General features: G+C 35.7%; 1 protein-coding gene across 3 annotated transcripts in view; it reads right to left on the bottom strand.

The window, feature by feature from the left end:
• RALGPS2 (Ral GEF with PH domain and SH3 binding motif 2) overlaps window positions 1-17,722 on the bottom strand; it is a 160,676-nt gene that overhangs the window by 72,536 nt on the left and 70,418 nt on the right. For all 3 annotated transcript variants that reach the window (XM_040636250.1, XM_040636249.1, XM_040636251.1), the window contains exons 6-7: window positions 15,529-15,618; window positions 10,209-10,301 (exon numbers count right to left, since the gene is read on the bottom strand). In XM_040636250.1, coding sequence (XP_040492184.1) covers window positions 10,209-10,301; window positions 15,529-15,618 — 183 coding nt within the window. The remainder of the gene's footprint in view (window positions 1-10,208; window positions 10,302-15,528; window positions 15,619-17,722) is intronic.

Genomic DNA, 17,722 nt, shown 5'->3' with positions numbered 1-17,722 from the left:
AAAGTGATACCTCATTGTGGTTCTGATCTGCATTTCCCTGATGACTAGTGATGCTGAACATCTTTTCACATTGGCCATCTGCACGTCTTCTTTGGAAAAAGGTCTATTCAGGTTCTCTGCCCATTTTTTTTTTAAAGATTTTATTTATTTATTTGACAGAGATAGAGACAGCCAGCGAGAGAGGGAACACAGGCAGGGGGAGTGGGAGAGGAAGAAGCAGGCTCATAGCGGAGGAGCCTGATGTGGGGCTCGATCCCATAACGCCGGGATCACGCCCTGAGCCGAAGGCAGACGCTTAACCGCTGTGCCACCCAGGCGCCCCTCTGCCCATTTTTAAATTGATTTTTTTTTGGTGTTGAGTTGCAGAAGTTCTTTAAATATTGTGGATATTAACCCCTTCTCAGATATATCATTTATAAATATATTCTCCCATTCAATAGGCTGTCTTTTTATTTTGTTGATGGTTTCCTTCACTGTAAAGAAACGTTTTATTTTGGTGTAGTCCAAAAAGTTTAATTTTGCATTTGTTTTCCTTGCCAAGGAGACATATCTAGAAAAATGTTCCTACAGCTGATGCAAAAGAAATTACTGCCTACATTTTCTTCTAGGAATTTTATGGTTTCAGGTCTCACATTTAATCCATTTTGAGTTTATTTTTGTGTATGGTATAAGAAAGTGGTACAATTTCATTCTTTTGCATGTAGCTGTCCAGTTTTCCCAACACCATTTGTTGAAGAGACTATTTTTTTTCCCATTGTATATTCTTGCCTCATCTGTCACAGATTAATTGACCATACAAGCATGGGTTTATTTCTGGACTCTATTCTGTTCCATTGATCTATGTGCCTATTTTTGTGCCACTGCTTTGATTACTACAGCTTTGTAGTATATCTTGAAATCTTGGATCGTAATGCCTCTAGCTTTGTTCTTTTTCAAGAATGTTTTGACTATTTGGGGTCTTTCGTGGCTCCATACAAATTTTAGGATTATTTGTTCTAGTTCTGTTAAAAATGCTATTGGTATTTTGTGTTGGCAAGGATGTGGAGAAAAAGGAACCCTCACGCACTGTTGGTGGGAATGCAAACTGGTGCAGCCACTGTTGAACATGGTATGAAAGTTCTTAAAAAAATTAAAAATCTAATTACCATATGACCCAGTAATTCCACTACCGGGCATTTAACCAATGAAAATGAAAAAACTAATTTGAAAAGACAGTATGTACTCCTTAAACATGTTTATTGCAGCATTATTTATAGTAGCTGAGTATGGAAGCAACTCAAGTGTTCCTTGACAGATGAACGAGTAAAGAAGAGGTGGTATATATATATATAGATATACCATGGTATATTACTCAGTCATTAAAAAAAATGGTATCTTGCCATCATGCAACAGCATGGATGGACCTAGAGGGTATAATGCTAAGTGAAATAAGTCAAAAGACAAGTATCATATGATTTCACTCATGTGTGGAATTAAACTAAACAACTGAACAAAGAAAAAAAAAGAGACCAAAACAAACAAACACCCTAAGAAAAGAAAACCAGACTCTTAAATATATAGAACTGGTGGTTGCTAGAAGGTAGATGGGGGGGGGGGGGTTGCATAAAATAGAAGGAATTAAGAAAACACTTATCTTGATGAGCACTGAGAAATACAGAATTATTGAATCATTATATTGTATATCTGAAACTAACACTATGTTAATTATACTTGAATTTTAAAAAGGATATTTAAAAAATATTTAAAAATTCAGAGAATATGTTTTTAAGTATTTCAAAGACTCTGGAAAATATTTTTTCTTTAAACATATGAAGTTACTATTTCATTATGATGTAATAAACTTTATGTCATAAATGTTATTTTTTAGCATACAAAATACATCCACCTATAAAATGCTCATCTAATTCTACGAGGTTAACAGAAAATCTGAAGATAAATTTAGAGATGAGGAGACAGATTCAAAGTTGATTACAGGATTAGCAAGAAGCAGAACATACTAATACTCTCTTAGTTGTCTACCCACAAAGGCACAGGTCCCTGTTTTTCAGTGTCTTAGTTGGTTCTGGAGATTAAGAATATTCTGATGCCAAATCCAGTACTCTTTATATATAGTATTACAAGTTGTACAATTGGGATTCATGTTGGAATTTATTTTTTCATGGGGTCCAAGATGCAAATTATTTTCAGATAATCTCTATCAGTAAAACGTCTGACCGGTATTCCTCCTTCTTTAAAACAAATGATTTTAAGGAGTCCTTTGTTTTAATATTTTAGATAGATAGTCCATGGTCTAAAACAGCAGTTGCATAATCTTTTGCTTGGCCCAGCTTCAACATGCCTTATTAGCATTTTCAAGATCAGGTACAAATCTCTGGTAAGTCCAACTATCGCTTTCTCTCCCACCAGAGAATCTGGATATGGAAAATATAGTAATGTGACATGGCAAAGATAACAATAAACCTATTCTTTTTTTCTTAAATCAATCATTCAAAAACTGGTACAATATCAGGAGAAACACAACTGATTTTGCCACATCTGAAGCACAAAACTGTAGTAAAGAATTACATGGTCTAATATATATAAAAAGGGGCACGTGGGTGGCTCAGTCGGTTAAGTGTCTGCTTAATGGCTCAGGTCGTGATCTCAGGGTCCTGGGATCAAGCCCCACACTGGGCTCCTTGCTCAGTGGGGAGTCTGCTTCTCCCTCTCCCTTGACCCTCCCCCCTGCTCGTGCTCACTCCCATGCTCTCTGTCTCAAATAAATAAAATCTTAAAAAAAATAGTATGTATAAAAATAACTTACATTTTGGAATTTTCACAATAATCAATAACCAGATTAAAAGGATTCAATCTGGTGTGGGATAGCAGAGACCTGTTTTAGGAAGACTATTTACAGGAAGAGTATGGACAAAGAATTAGATGTTAAAATAAGGTGTGTCCAATGATAGCTCAGGAACTCACCCAAAGCCCATGTACCAAAGCTATATCTAAGAAGTCCTGATTCTTTTTCTTCTTTTCAAATCTTTCTCTGATGTTCCTAATGTTATCCCTACGATGTTACTTCACTATACTCTTCCCTCCAAAAAGGGGAAAACAAAGTGGTTCACAAAGTTCCAACTCTGCATATTTTAGGCACCACACTCTTCCTCTGGCTAAGAGCATGACAACCAGGGACAAACCTCTTCACATGTTCATTGATGCATGAATGTGGGAACTCCAACTCTTCCTGGCCAGATCTCTACACCATGTTACCATAACAATCTACTTTGGGAAAATTTGGATGAATCCCTGTTCATGTCAGTCACCATAAGGAATAGATAAGATTCCCAGATCACCCCTCACCACCTTGATTTGTATCCCCATACAGTATGTACGGATGTGTTCATTTGCATAAATACGTTATTTCTCTTGAAACTTGGGTGCAGATTAATTATAATCTTTTGTTCATGACACTCAATTATCATTAGTCCCTGATATGGCTTTCTTGTTAAACTGATTTATTCTTAAATTTGGAACAAATATATATGCATCAATTTTCCTACCTAAGAACTATACACCAATAACACAACTACCTATGTGCTCTTCCATATCCAATTCCCTTAACTATTTTTTTTAAGATTTTATTTATTTTTTGAGAGAGGAAGAGCACAAGTGTGGGTAGAGGGCAGCCCGATATGGGGTTCAATCCCAGGACCCTGAGATCACAACCTGAACCAAAAACTGAGCCACCCAGGTGTCCCCTTTGACTCTCTTTAAGTAAACAGTAATCTCTTTCCTAAATTTTGTGTTTATCATTCTCTTAAATTTTATTTGATTTTTGACTAAAGAATGTCATACTATTTTTAATCTATGGCTTTATCATTCAATGTTCTGACACTGAAGGTTCACCCATAATGTTGTCTGTGGCTGTAGTTCACTCATTTTCCCTGCCTCCCTGTAAATGTCATCTTCTCTGAAGCACTATCATTATGCCTATTTTTCTTATTTTTTCTTTTTGCTTTGTAAGAGATTTCTTTATATATATGTAAATAATATATTTCTATATACACACTAGATATAAATTCTTGATCAGTTACAACTGCTTCATGTTATATTTCCCCATTCTGGGGCTTCTTTTCAATTTTCTTTAAAATATCTTTTGATGAACAGAAATTCTTACTTTAATGTGGTAAAAATTTTTTCATCTTTTCTTTCATTGTTTGAGGTTTTTGTATCTTATCTGAAATACCCTTACAGATTCCAAGTTGGAATCTATTCATACCAAGCCGGAGAGATATTAAGCTATTTTTCTCTTCTAAAAGCTTGTAAGTTTTTTATTTCACATGTAAGTCTTTAATTCATCTAACAATGACTTCTGAGGCTTAATTTTATTTTTTCCCCAAAATGGTAACCAATTTCCCAGCTCCAATTAATAAAGAGCCCCTCATTTCTCCACTGATTTACAATGCCACCACTGTCATATATCAGAGTTCTATAAAAGCAATTATCTATTTTTGGGTTCTTTATTTTGTTCCACTGGTCGACATGTCTACACCTGCACTAACTGTACATTACTTAAATAATACAATATATCTTGATATCTGTTAGGGCAAATGTCCAAGTCTCCCACCCCATTTTCTTCTTCAGAAATAGCCTGGCTATCCTGACCCTTTACATTTCCATGTAAATTTTATAAAGAATCTTGTCTCAGACTGGGATTTTGATTCAAGGTGCATATATCTCCACATACATTTGGGGAAAACTGGCATCTTTAAGCTTTCCTATCCATGACTAAGGGATATTGTTCCATCTATTTCGTTCTTCTTTAATGACTTCCTGTAAAGTTTTATAGTTTTCTGCATATAAGTCTTGCATATATTCAAGGGTTGGTATTACAAATACATGGCAAAGAAAAAGAGAACCCAGCCTTCAACCTTGGTGGGGAAAAAAAAAAAAAACCTGTAAGGAAGAAGCTAATCAGCTACATCACCTGTTATGGTCCTACTCTGGACACTCACTCTGGGGATGCTTGGGCAAGGTTGCATGGACTCTACTTGGTCAGGTTTAAACAAAGGCAAATTAAAGCATTCTGAGATCACTACTTGAAAAAAAAATTAGTCTTGCATAAGTTATTCCATTTATTGTTTGCTATTGTGCTTCTTTTATTGATATTGTAAATGGCGTCGTTTCAAGTGATATTTTCAAATTGTTTCAAATACAGCTGATTTCGTGTATTGTTTGTATATTCAGTCACCTTAATAAACCGTTTATTTCAACTGTGGTAAAATATACGTAACATCCACTATTTTAACCATTTTCAAGTGTACACTTTAGTGGCATTAAGTACATTCATGTTCTCAACCAACCATCACCACCAACTATGCATGGCCAGGAACTCTTTTCATCTTCCCAAACTGAAACTCCACACCCACTGGACAGTAACTCCCATTCCTCTCTCCTTTTTTGGTCCCTAGCAAGCATCTTCTACTTTCAGTCTCTAGAAATCTAACTACTCTTGGTACCTCATATAACAGAATCATACAATCTGTCCTTTCATGTCTGGCTAATTTCACTTAGTATAATGTCTTCAAGATTCATTCATGGTGTAACGTGTCAGAATTTAATTCCTTTTTAACACTAAACAATATTCCATTCTACGTGTATACATTTGGTCCATCCATTCATCTGCTGATGCACGTTCAGACCATTTACACCTTTCCAACCGTACCTTCTGGGTCTCATGGTCCATCCCCTGCAAAAGCCCCATCCTTAACCTTTTCTTGGCGCATTCTCTTTCTTTTTTTGTAACAGGAGCCTAGATTTGAGTTGGGTGCAATCCTGGTTCCTTGCTCTTCACAATTCTTTCCTCTCAAACATCCTCCAGCTTCTACTAAGTTCAAGCACTAGATCAGTGTTGTCTGAGTTTTGCATGATGAAAATGATCTATGTGCGCCCAATACAATGGCCACTAGCCACACATGACAACTGAGTACTGGCAACATGGCTAGTATGAACGAGGAACTAAATTTTAAATTTAATTTTAATGATTTAAATGTAATACCCACATCTGGCTAGTGGCTACCATACTGGACAAGACAGCACTAGATTATAACAGTTATGTTTCTATCATTAATAGAGCTACTAGTCATTTTTCCCATTATATCTTAAAGGTGTTAGTAGTTGGAGAAAGAGTCCACCAACCAACGTTATTTTCATATCTTGGTGACTGTAATCTTCACACAGATGATACTCTTACTACCCTGGTATCTCACTCAGTTCCTTGACTTCTCTTCCACTCAATAATCTTACCTTCTACCACTCTCAGCCTCTACTCCCTTGGTTATCCTGAATCCAATAAGTACTGACTGCACCTGACTTTCCAATCCAGTTACCAATACTACTTTTTCACTCTTCCTTCTCTCTCTTTTACTTGGGTTAAATTCCTTACCTATCACTAAAACAACTTGTACATTTACCCACTTTATCACTTGTGCTATCCCTGACCCCTCTATGGTACAAACAAGCCTTAAAAAATTCCAACACCGGTTAAATACAATTCTCGTCACTACTCCAGGCTTATGCTGAGCACCTGAACCTGGTTAGAGAATACATGACTTCACTGACTGGTTTCACCTTAAAAATCATGACCAAAAATCTCAATATAAGGTCTACCATACCAAACCTACCCTATTTCCCTAGTTAGTTCATTCCCACACTCTTCTAAGATGACTTTCACCTGTTCTTCTTTCTTCAAACCTCTAATACCTCTCCCCCATCACTCTCAACTAATGACTCTGCTTTATATGTCTTAAGAAACAAACATCAGAAGAATTTCCACAGAATCTCACCATCACATCTACCAACTTACCTGCATCTGTAACCAAACGCACCCCCTTCTCTCCTGTTAAAATGGATCAACTGTTCCTGCTCCGTTACATTACTGAACCACTTCCCTCCTGCCTGATCAAGGGTATTGCTAGAGTAACTTCTTGCTCTCCTACCATTTTTCTTTCTATTAGATCATTGCACAGCATACAAACATACTGTCATGGAACTCATTTCCAAAAACAAAACAAAATGCCACAAATCTCTAGTCTTACATTCCCCTCTAGCTGCCAGATTTCTCTGCAGCACCTAAACCTCTCCCTTTATAACAAAACTCCTCAAATGCATTCTCTATACTTGCTGTCCCATTTTTTTCTCCACATTCTCTCAAATCCAATCAGTTTTCACTCCACCACTATACTGAAACCCCTCTTGGCAAGGTTGCCAATCCTCTCCAACTGCCCATATCCAATGGCCATCTCAAAGTTCTCACCTAATTCAACTTATTAGCAGCATCCGACACAGGTGATCACTCTTTCTTGAAACACTTTCATTACCTGACTGTGGAAAACTCCCACTGTGATATTTCCTTTGTTGATTCCTCCTCACTTTTTCCAATCTCTAAATCTTGGAGGGTTCCAGGGCTCTTCGTCTGTACTTATGACTCAGGTGATCCTATCCAACTCCATGTTTTAAATACTATCTTTATGCTGATGATCAAAAAATATATCTCTAGCCCCAACTCCTCCCTTTAACTTGTATACCTAGCTCTGACCTTCAGTTGCACATGGATATTTATCAGCCAACTCAAACTTGGTATGCGTAAGAAAGAACCTCCCTGCCCTGCTGCTGACACACTCCTTCCCTATGCCCCCAGAGTATCAGTAAACAGCATCTCCATTATCTGATTTGATGCAATCTCTCTGGACTCATCTCCTGCCATCATTTACTCCATAGCCTATTCCACTCCGTCAACACTGACCGCCCTGCTATTCTTTGAACGTTATCAGGGCCTTTGTACTGGCTATAACCTCTGCTTGAAATTCTCTTCTCCCAGATTTCCACACAAATGGTTCTCTCAGTTCCCCCAGCTCTCTACCCAACTGTCACTTAACAGAGATCCTCTTACCATATACAGTTAATTCTCAAACAATACGGGTTTGAACTATGCGGGTCCACTTATTCATGAATTCTTTATTTTTTTTTTAAAGATTTTATTTATTTATTTATTTGACAGAGAGAGAGAGAGACAGCCAGTGAGAGAGGGAACACAAGCAGGGGGAGTGGGAGAGGAAGAAGCAGGCTCCCAGTGGGGGAACCTGATATGGGGCTCGATCCCATAACGCCGGGATCACTCCCTGAGCCGAAGGCAGACGCTTAACAACTGAGCCACCCAGGCGCCCCTACTCTTGAATTTTTTACAGCACAGTACTGTAAATGGATATCTCTTCCTTATGATTTTCTTAATAATGATTTCTTTTCTCTTACTTTATTATAAGAATACAGTGTATGACACATATACAAAATATGTGTTAATCAACTCCATGTTATTGGTAAGACTTCCAAGCCAACAGCTGGTTATTAGTAGTTACGTTTGGAGGGAGTCAAAAGTTTTATGTGGATTTTTGACTGTGCAGGGGCGTTGGCATCCCTAATCCCTGTGTTGTTCAACCCTTGTACTTCCCTGGTTTCTCTTCTATCCCATTTAATCTGCTTTATTTTTCTTCAGAGCATTCATCACTATTTTTATCATTTATTTATTTACAGTTTATCTTTTCCCAGTAGAATGTTAGTTGCCTAAGAATGGGACTTTGTGTCATTTACTGCTGTATGCCAAGCAATTAGTGCCTGGCACAGTACAGACTATTTTAAAATTTAATATAAACCCTAAAGATATTATTCAGATTAATAATGAAACTGTTACTAAATAAAAAAATTCTTTTCCATGCAAATACATGAGGGAGACAAGTTATCTTCAAGGAAAATAAAAATTAACTTGAGGGAAATGTATCTCATTTCTAAACCACAATATAAATCAGAGTATAATTCTTTTCCCTAAAACTTCAAAGATGGAATTCATTACGGTATATTTATAATCATTTCCATTCACCAATGAAATTCAAATTTTAAGAGAGTAAGGCCATCTTATTAAAAAGAATTTTTAAAGTAAGAAAACCCTTCACCCAGGTGCTTCTAAAATGCAAATAAAATATAAAGAGGATCATAAGCTCTTTCATATTAATGTCTTTCCAATACAGAAAACCACCCTGGTTTTCATGAGAAACATCTGTCTCTTCAGATACTATGAAAAGTAAAAGCAATACTAGGCTAATTAAAAACAGTTACACTTTAGATACAGAAAAAAAAAAAAGAAGCTTTTAAAAGTCAGTCATCTCTTTATCACAGGACCCCAAGAACACAGTAATCCTTTGTATAAAATGTAATAAACAAAATCATTCCTCTTTAACACCAAAGAATACGAAGAGATTTAAAAGAGAGGCGCCTGGGTGGCACAGCAGTTAAGCGTCTGCCTTCAGCTCAGGGCGTGATCCCGGCGTTACGGTATCGAGCCCCACATCAGGCTCCTCCGCTATGAGCCTGCTTCTTCCTCTCCCACTCCCCCTGCCTGTGTTCCCTCTCTTGCTGGCTGTCTCTCTCTCTGTCAAATAAATAAATAAAATCTTAAGAAAAAAAAAAAGAAGAGATTTAAAAGGATCTAAAATTTTACTTATATAAAATCTAAATGAAAAATACCTAGAAAGCTTGAGGCCAGTATCACATCACTCAAATATGGAAGTACGTAGATTTACAGAAGTCAAAATTCACACCCTGACCTTGTCAAAGTGATAGAACCAAATACAATTAACATATATCAGAATGTGCGGCAACACTGCATAATCCCATGTTAACTACCCAATTTTTCATTATTCCTGAGGGGAAAAAAAAAAATCTAAGTTTACTGACTAAAAAATAATGAAAATCTAAATAAGTAAATATTCTTTGAAAGTTCCAATTCAGATGTTCCTTGAACTTTCCAAAAGCTTAATCTTTACAAGACCAAATGCAAAAAAACTGCATTAAATGCAAAAAGAAAAATTACACTTTCCCATCAGTAAACATGAAATGCTATGTTGTCAAAGATGCTTACACAGATTCTACAAAATGATTTTGTAAATGGCAAAAACCGAGCACCAAGCTATAATTTACCCAAAAATTACCTGACAAGTCTAGTGTAACACTTGAGAGAGGAAAATGCAGGTTTCAGAAAAATAGACTATAAACTAATTTAAAGGTCCTTATCTATTATCATAATATTAACCTTACTAAGAACTACAAAAGAGAGAAATACATCTTTACTTCCAACAGGAAGTCTAACCCTTTCATTAACGAGGAGGATGACTTACCGCCCATGTTTTAGTCAACCTGAAGATTGGGGCACTCTGTAAGCCAGAGACCACCGCCATAAGTGCATGAAGGTTATTCAGCTCATATAGTTTCTGAAGATTTAAAAAAAGGGGGGAGGAGAGATGAAAAATAATGAGAATAAATACAAGAAAACTTTCTTTTTCTTTTTTAAAAGATTTTATTTATTTATTTGACGGAGAGAGAGACAGCAAGAGAGGGAACACAACCAGGGGGAATGGGAGAGGGAGAAGCAGGCTTCCTGCTGAGCAAGGAGCCCAATGCGGGGCTCGATCCCAGGACCCGGGGATCATGACCTGAGCCAAAGGTAGTTGCTTAATGACTGAGCCACCCAGGCACCCCAAGAAAACTTTTGATTAACAAGTAAAATCTAGGCAATTGGGTAGTGTTCCAGTACTTTTTACCCTCATTAGTGAGATTTGTCTTTAGAGTACCCATTATGTTACAATAAGTTGATTTTGGCCCAAAACAGAACTTCCGTGTTCTAACCTGGCATTGTTCTCAAGCTCTGGGAACAAATCTACCTCTAGTTCAGTAATATATTAAGAAAACCAAAGTTATGGTTCAGTATTAAGTTACCCAGTATGATCATGCACCCCAGTTTCTAATAAGGAGTAGCCTTCCTTATACTGAAATACTAAACCTCTGCCTTATGATCCCAGTTTCGAGAAAGGGTCTGTGCCCAGGATCCTAATCTGGTTTCCTACTCAGTACCCTCATAATTCCAGGGCAAGGGTTCAAACCTGCTTTCCACTGTCCTTAATTTCCTGCTTCCTCCCGCCTGAATCCTCTGATCCTTTGTTCTTCACTCATGTTGGGATATTCACTTGCTTCCCAATACTAGACCTTGCTTTTTACAGTCTCCTTGCAGAACTAACATTAGGTTCCATTAGTTTGCCAAGGGATCTACTCGACATTTATTGCTAATTTCCCAGATTTCCTCATACTACCAGATGCTTACATCTTAATGGTCCTATCTGAAAATCATTTAGAATGTTCCTTGCCCACCACCAAGAGACTCCAAGACAAAAATGCGTTTTGAACCTAGAGCTAAGGAAAGGGGAGGGGTTCCGTTTCTCTGGAGAACTCTGACCAATATATCACCTTAACTCAGGTCTCAAAGAATTCCCATAAAGTTTCAAGAAATATGAACTCAATTTTTTAAAAAATGGAAAATCAAAAAACATAAGGAAACAAGAATTCACAAATGGAGAACATCAGGTATTGGCCTCAAATAAAATGGAGATTAAATATGAAGATACTACCTAGAATGCAACATAAAAGACGGAGTTCTTAAAAAATGTGAAACAAAGGTTAAGAGACATGAAACATAGAGAAAAAAGGCCAACATTTATCTAGTTGGAGTTGCAGAAGAAGATGATAAAAAGTAATGCTAGAAATAATATCTGACAGATAGTGGCAGATTATTTTCCTAGATTACTGAAAAGACATTAATTCCTAGGGTCAGGAAGCTCAAGGAATCCCAAGCAGAGTAAAAAACAAACAAAAAAATACATAAAACTCTTAAGTCTGGAATAGCATTTTTTTTTCCCTGAAGATTTCATTTCTTTTTCTGAGAGAGAGAACAGGAGCAGGGGTGAAAGAGAGAAGCAGGTTCCCCACTGAGCAGGGAGCCCAACGCAGGGCTCAATCCCAGGACCCTGGGATCATGACCTGAGCTGAAGGCAGATGCTTAACTGACTAAGCCACCCAGGCACCACTGGAATAGCATTTTTTAGGAACAAGGTGACATAAAGAGACTCCCAGGTTAAATAAAATAAAGATCACTTTAACAAAGGATTTTTAAAAATGGTGTCACACGCTCAACATCACTAATCATTAGGGAAATGCAAATCAAAGCCACAATAAGATATCCTCTCATACTGGTCAGACTGGCTACTATTAGAAAAAAAAAAAAAAGACCCAAAAAATAACAAGCGTTGGCAAGTATGTGGGGAAATCACCGCTCACACACTGCTGGAGGGACTGTAAATTGATGCAGTCACTACGGAAAGCACTGTGGAGGTACTTCAAAAATTTAAAAACAGAACTACCATATGATCCAGCAATTCTATTTGTGGGTATTTATCCAGAGAAAATGAAAACACCAATTCAAAGAGATATATGCATCTCTACATTCACTGCACCATTATTTACAATAGCCAAGGTACAGAAGCAACCCAGTGCCCACTGATAAACAGATAAAGAAGATGTGGTATATATGATACAATGCAGTGTTACTGAGCCATAAAAAAAGAATGAAATCGCCATTTGTGATAACCTCGCTGGACCTAGAGGGTATTATGCTAAGTGAAATAAATGAGACAAAGAAAGACAAACACAGTATGATTTCACTTATATGTGGAATCTAAAAAACAAAACAAATGAACAAACAAAACAGAAGCAGATTTATAGAAAATGAACTGTTGGTTATCAGAAGGAAGGGTTTGGGGGAGTAGATGAAACAGGCAAATGGGATTAAAAGGTACAAATTTCCAGTTCTAAAATAAGTAAGTCATGGGAATGTGATGTACAACATAGGAAATATAGTAACTATTGTAATAATTTTGTATGGTAACTAGACTTCTCATTGAGATAATTTCATAATGTATAAAAACACTGAATCACTATGACGTACACCCGAAACTAACAGGATATTGTACGTCAATGATACGTCAATAAAAAAATGGTGCCAGAATTATTCATATGAAAAATATGAACAGTAATTCATAATTCATACCTACATAAAAAATTTATTTCACATGGATTAAATACTCAAGTACAAAATCAAACCTATAAAACTTTCTTAAATTAGATATGCTTAAATAAGACAATAAAAATTAATTAAAGATCAGTGAGTCTGACTACTAAAATTAAGAATATCTATATATCAAAACATAACATGAAAAGTGACAAGTCACAAACAGAATGATGCATATGAAAACATGTAACAGAACTAGCATCTAGATTTAAGTAAAAAACTAAAAAAAAAAAAAAATCAATAGAAGACCAACACCATAATGGGAAAATTGTTCAAGGATCTTCAACAGATATTTCAGGAGAGAAAACCTAAATGGCCAACACAGAAAAAAATGTTCATTCTCATCACATTCAATGAAAGTTATTTGTTTGTCATTTCTTTAAAGAAATTTATCTGTTCTCTCTATATTTCTAGGGCTTCAACCCTCCCATGAGCACCAAGAGACACCCACAAGAAGCCTATATAGCAGCAGTGTTTATAACAACAAAAATTTGAAAATTATCCAAGCTAGAGTACATGAAGAATTTGTGGTATATGCAAACCACTCAGTAACAATGCGGAGTAAAAAAACCCAAGTTTTAAAAGTATAAAAGTAACTAGGAAATAATTTAATTTAAACAAAATTGAAAATATACACAACAATATATGATTCAGGAACACACACATATATTAAACTATAAAAGAAAAGCAAACAAAATTCTGGGCAATGGTTTCTTTTGTAGTGGGAAGGTAGGGGATCACATATGACGAGACCTATGGGAATTCAAAGAGGGCACTGGGTATATGGATACCCACCTTATCATTCTTTTGATAACTTAAATCTGTTTTATCATTTTTTTTTGTCTCTGTCATCAATTTTATGTGTCAAACTTGATTAGACTATAGTACCCAGTTATTTAAATAAACATTAATCTAGGTGTTGCTGTGGAGCCATTTTGTAGATATGGTTTACATCTATAATCAGTTGATTTTAATTAAGAGAGATTATACTTGATAATATGGTACGCTGCATCTAATCAATCAGCTGAAATCGCTTAAGAGACAAAAACTAAGGTTTTCCAGAGAAGAAATTCTGCTTCAAGACTGCGCCTTCAATTCCAGCCTGAGCTTCTAGACTGTCCATCCACCCTACAATCGATTTCATACTTGCCAGCCCCCTCCCCCAACTACTGGAGCCAATTCCTCAGTTTTCTTTATATATTTTATATATATGTCTATTTGTCCTCCCACTCTAGAGAACCCTGATACAATCTACTTAAAGAAGAGAAAGACCTGCCAGTTCTATACAGACTGAATACAGAACGCAGAGGGGCAGAATGGAGGGATTTAAGAGATGGTGCACGACAAAAAACGTTATGAATTTAGGGCTTGGGATGAAAGCAACTACTGTCAAAAATAACTTAAAAGTCTAAGAGTCTGAACTGGAATTAAATGATTACTTGATGAGGAGGATAACAGCAAGCCTGATAGGCAGAATTTGGTGGTTTTGAATGGAATATGCAAAGCACTTTAAAAAAAACTAACAAAAATACCAGAAAACAATAAAACAAATTCAGACTCTATGGAGAAAAGACATGAATTTCTGTTAGCTAAAACCCACTATTTATCGAACATATCACAGAGAATATTTTTAAAAAATTTATGACACTGCCACAAAATACCGTATTTAGAAAGCTAGCTCTGCCACCTAGTGCCACAGAACGTTAGAATACAATTGTTCCCAGGTGCTCAAGGAAAATATGTGAAGTGTTAACAACTCACAGCAATTACAATTTTACAATAATTACAATAATTTAAAACTGTAAAAATGGTATCCTCATTTTAGTCCACTTTCATCCGGACGTGAGGTAAGTTATGTATTTATTACAAGAATAATGAAGAATGTGGCTACAATTTATACCACCTTTTAGTGAACTTAACATAAATTTGGAGTTGTTTTGAGTTTTAATAAAATATTAGTATCCTCTTGTGAAATGCCCTGTTCACCCTCCTCTCTATAAATTCTGACCATCCTTGAAAAATCCGTGTTCCTTTTCTCTTGCTGCATTTATTATCCATGCCCTACAACAACTACCCAATTAACATATTTGGTTAATATTCGCTTTACATTATTCTTTTCTAAAAAACAAAGTCTTACCATTCTCCACATGGTTGGCAGTGATATATTTCAAAAAGCAAAAAATTGGTATGTATTTTCCTACTTAATCCTGTAAGGCTTTCCCAATTACCTGCACAAGAGTCCAGTATTTTGTAACTATCATACTTCACCATAATCTGATCTCTGCCTACTTATCCACTCAAATAAATAATATAATCCAGCTACTCTGAGAGAGGGAGGAAAGATATAAAAGGGAGGAAGATAGGAGGAATAAAGCAAAGGCAAAGAAAACAGGAACCCAACTGAAAAAACTGACATACTAATCAATAGGCCTTATTTTCCAGGGTTAATAGTAAATAAGGTGTCACAGGCAAACATTCACTCATAAACACTGCTGAATGGCTGGACTCAAAAAATAAAAACAAAAGTCGTAATTTCTTACCTTAGCAGTTTTAATATAGTGGCTCAAAACTTCTGCTCTAATTTTTAATGTCTGAGCATGAAGAATTTCTCTAACAACCCAAAAGCTTACCTGCAAATGAAAATGAAAAACAGTTGAAATGCAAGATTCTTTACTCCCTAGGATCCAACTCATGACAGGAGCTACTTGATGAACTACCTACAGCTGGTTAAAAACCGTACTTTCTCTTTCCAACTGGATACATACCTGATCTTCAGATGTTGCAAACACTTCATACATATATATATATGATATGTATGTGCAGAGACACAGATACAGATAATGTGTATCTGTGCTTACACACACACATAAAAACTATGATTTTTGATTTGTAAAAGCAAACAAATTTTGAAGGAAAAGAGCTAACAGAAGAATGCAATAAAACCAGTGTGATACAACAAGAACACTACACCAATACATATGATTTTGCTGTATTCTGAAACACTGTGGCAAAATTAGGTAAGATTTAAGAGCAGACATTATAAAATATGCTACTTACAGCACAGTTTTCCTGTGGCTGTGTAATCCCACATTGCCATTTATTTACATTAAGCATAATCATAAGTGTAAAGAATTCCAAGTGTTTCTTGGTATGAATAAAATGAAATAAAATGTCTTAAAGAGAAATATAAGTCATTCTAAAATTAAACTAAGATTGTATTTTAAAAATCATGTAATGCTTTCTCTAATTCAATAAACCGTTATTCACGATTTCTTTTAAAAAAACATTAAAAAATCATTCATCAGAAGGCAGATCTATCTATAACACTACTAAAATGATCTACTCTGATGAAAGTCGTTTGCTTACCATATGATATAATGTAACATACTTTTTAATTCATTTACTATGAAAAGAAAGTCAAAGCACTATCAGTTGGCTCAAACTTCTATAAATCTAAAAACAGGGTATATTAGTAAGAAATGACAGTGCAAAAGAGAGTGCCACTGCCTCACATTTCATTCCCTGTTTTAGTGAGAAACATTTCAGATTTTACTTACAACTTTCATCAATAAACTGCCAAAATATGCATATTTTGTATATATTTTACAAATGTACATATGTAAATATAAAATGTATATATTTTACAAAACCATCCTCATTATTTGTTACTATATTTGGGCTACTAATGGCAATAATTATCCCTGATTCTGATAAAGTTTATTTCTAAAATATATCAAAAGCTATACTTGATGATACTTGTTGATCAACAACCATAGCAAATATCACCTGTGAACTCAATCTAAACTGCATGATCACTGACTTTATTAAATTTGAGACAAATTTTAAGACAAGATTTTGTCTTAAATACAATCAAGATTTTAAAACATGGCCAAAAAGTTTGTCATTCTTTTCACTGAAAGTTGGGGTGTATGTCATCTGTCATATTACCTGGACAGGCTTGTGACTGCTTTGATGAACAGAAGATTAACAAAACTGATGCACTTTCAGGACAAGGTCATAAAAGAACACACAGCCCCTGCCTCTATTGCTGGAACATTCTGTCTGAGATTCCTGAACTACCACATAAGAAGTCCAACAACTACCTGAGGCCATCATGCTGGAAAGGCTAAGTGTAGGTGCTCCCCAGATGACAGTCCCAGCTAAAGCCAATCACACCTGAGAATACTGATCCAGAACGACCAAAACTAAGATACAGTTCAATGAAATTACTGGGAAAAAATATGTTGGCCATTGAGACAAATAGATAAAGTAATTTTTAAGGAAAAGAAAATGTAATTATCATCAGACTTTTCAACAGCAACACTGTCAGGAAAAAAACATGGAGTAATGTAATATCAAGGAAAGAAAATTTTATACAGAGGATAGGAAAATTTGTCAGCATGGAAGAATGCAGGCACTACTGTTCTAATGAGCCCTTCCTGAGTACTGTAACAGAGAACAAACTTCAGGCAACCAAAATGCCTAGAGAAACACAAATGTAAGGATGGTACCTTTTCATAGAACTAAGACTAAAGGAGAGTTAAAAGAGAGTACATTATATAATGCCTATGTGCTCAGACAATATATAGTACAATTATAAAAAACAGAACATCTGCAAAACATCCATAGCAATAACAACATTATTGGTATTAGTATTATTATTCTGAGTCTGTTATTTTGTTATGTAGGATAAAGAAAATGAGTATATGATAGGGTATTGTATCATGTCCTGTG

The sequence above is a fragment of the Ursus maritimus genome, unplaced genomic scaffold (genome assembly GCF_017311325.1).
Source record: "Ursus maritimus isolate PB19 unplaced genomic scaffold, ASM1731132v1 scaffold_2, whole genome shotgun sequence".
Taxonomy (NCBI): Eukaryota; Metazoa; Chordata; class Mammalia; order Carnivora; family Ursidae; genus Ursus; species Ursus maritimus.
The sequence above is the reverse complement of the archived record's forward strand: the minus strand, read 5'-3'. Positions and strand labels throughout refer to the sequence as shown.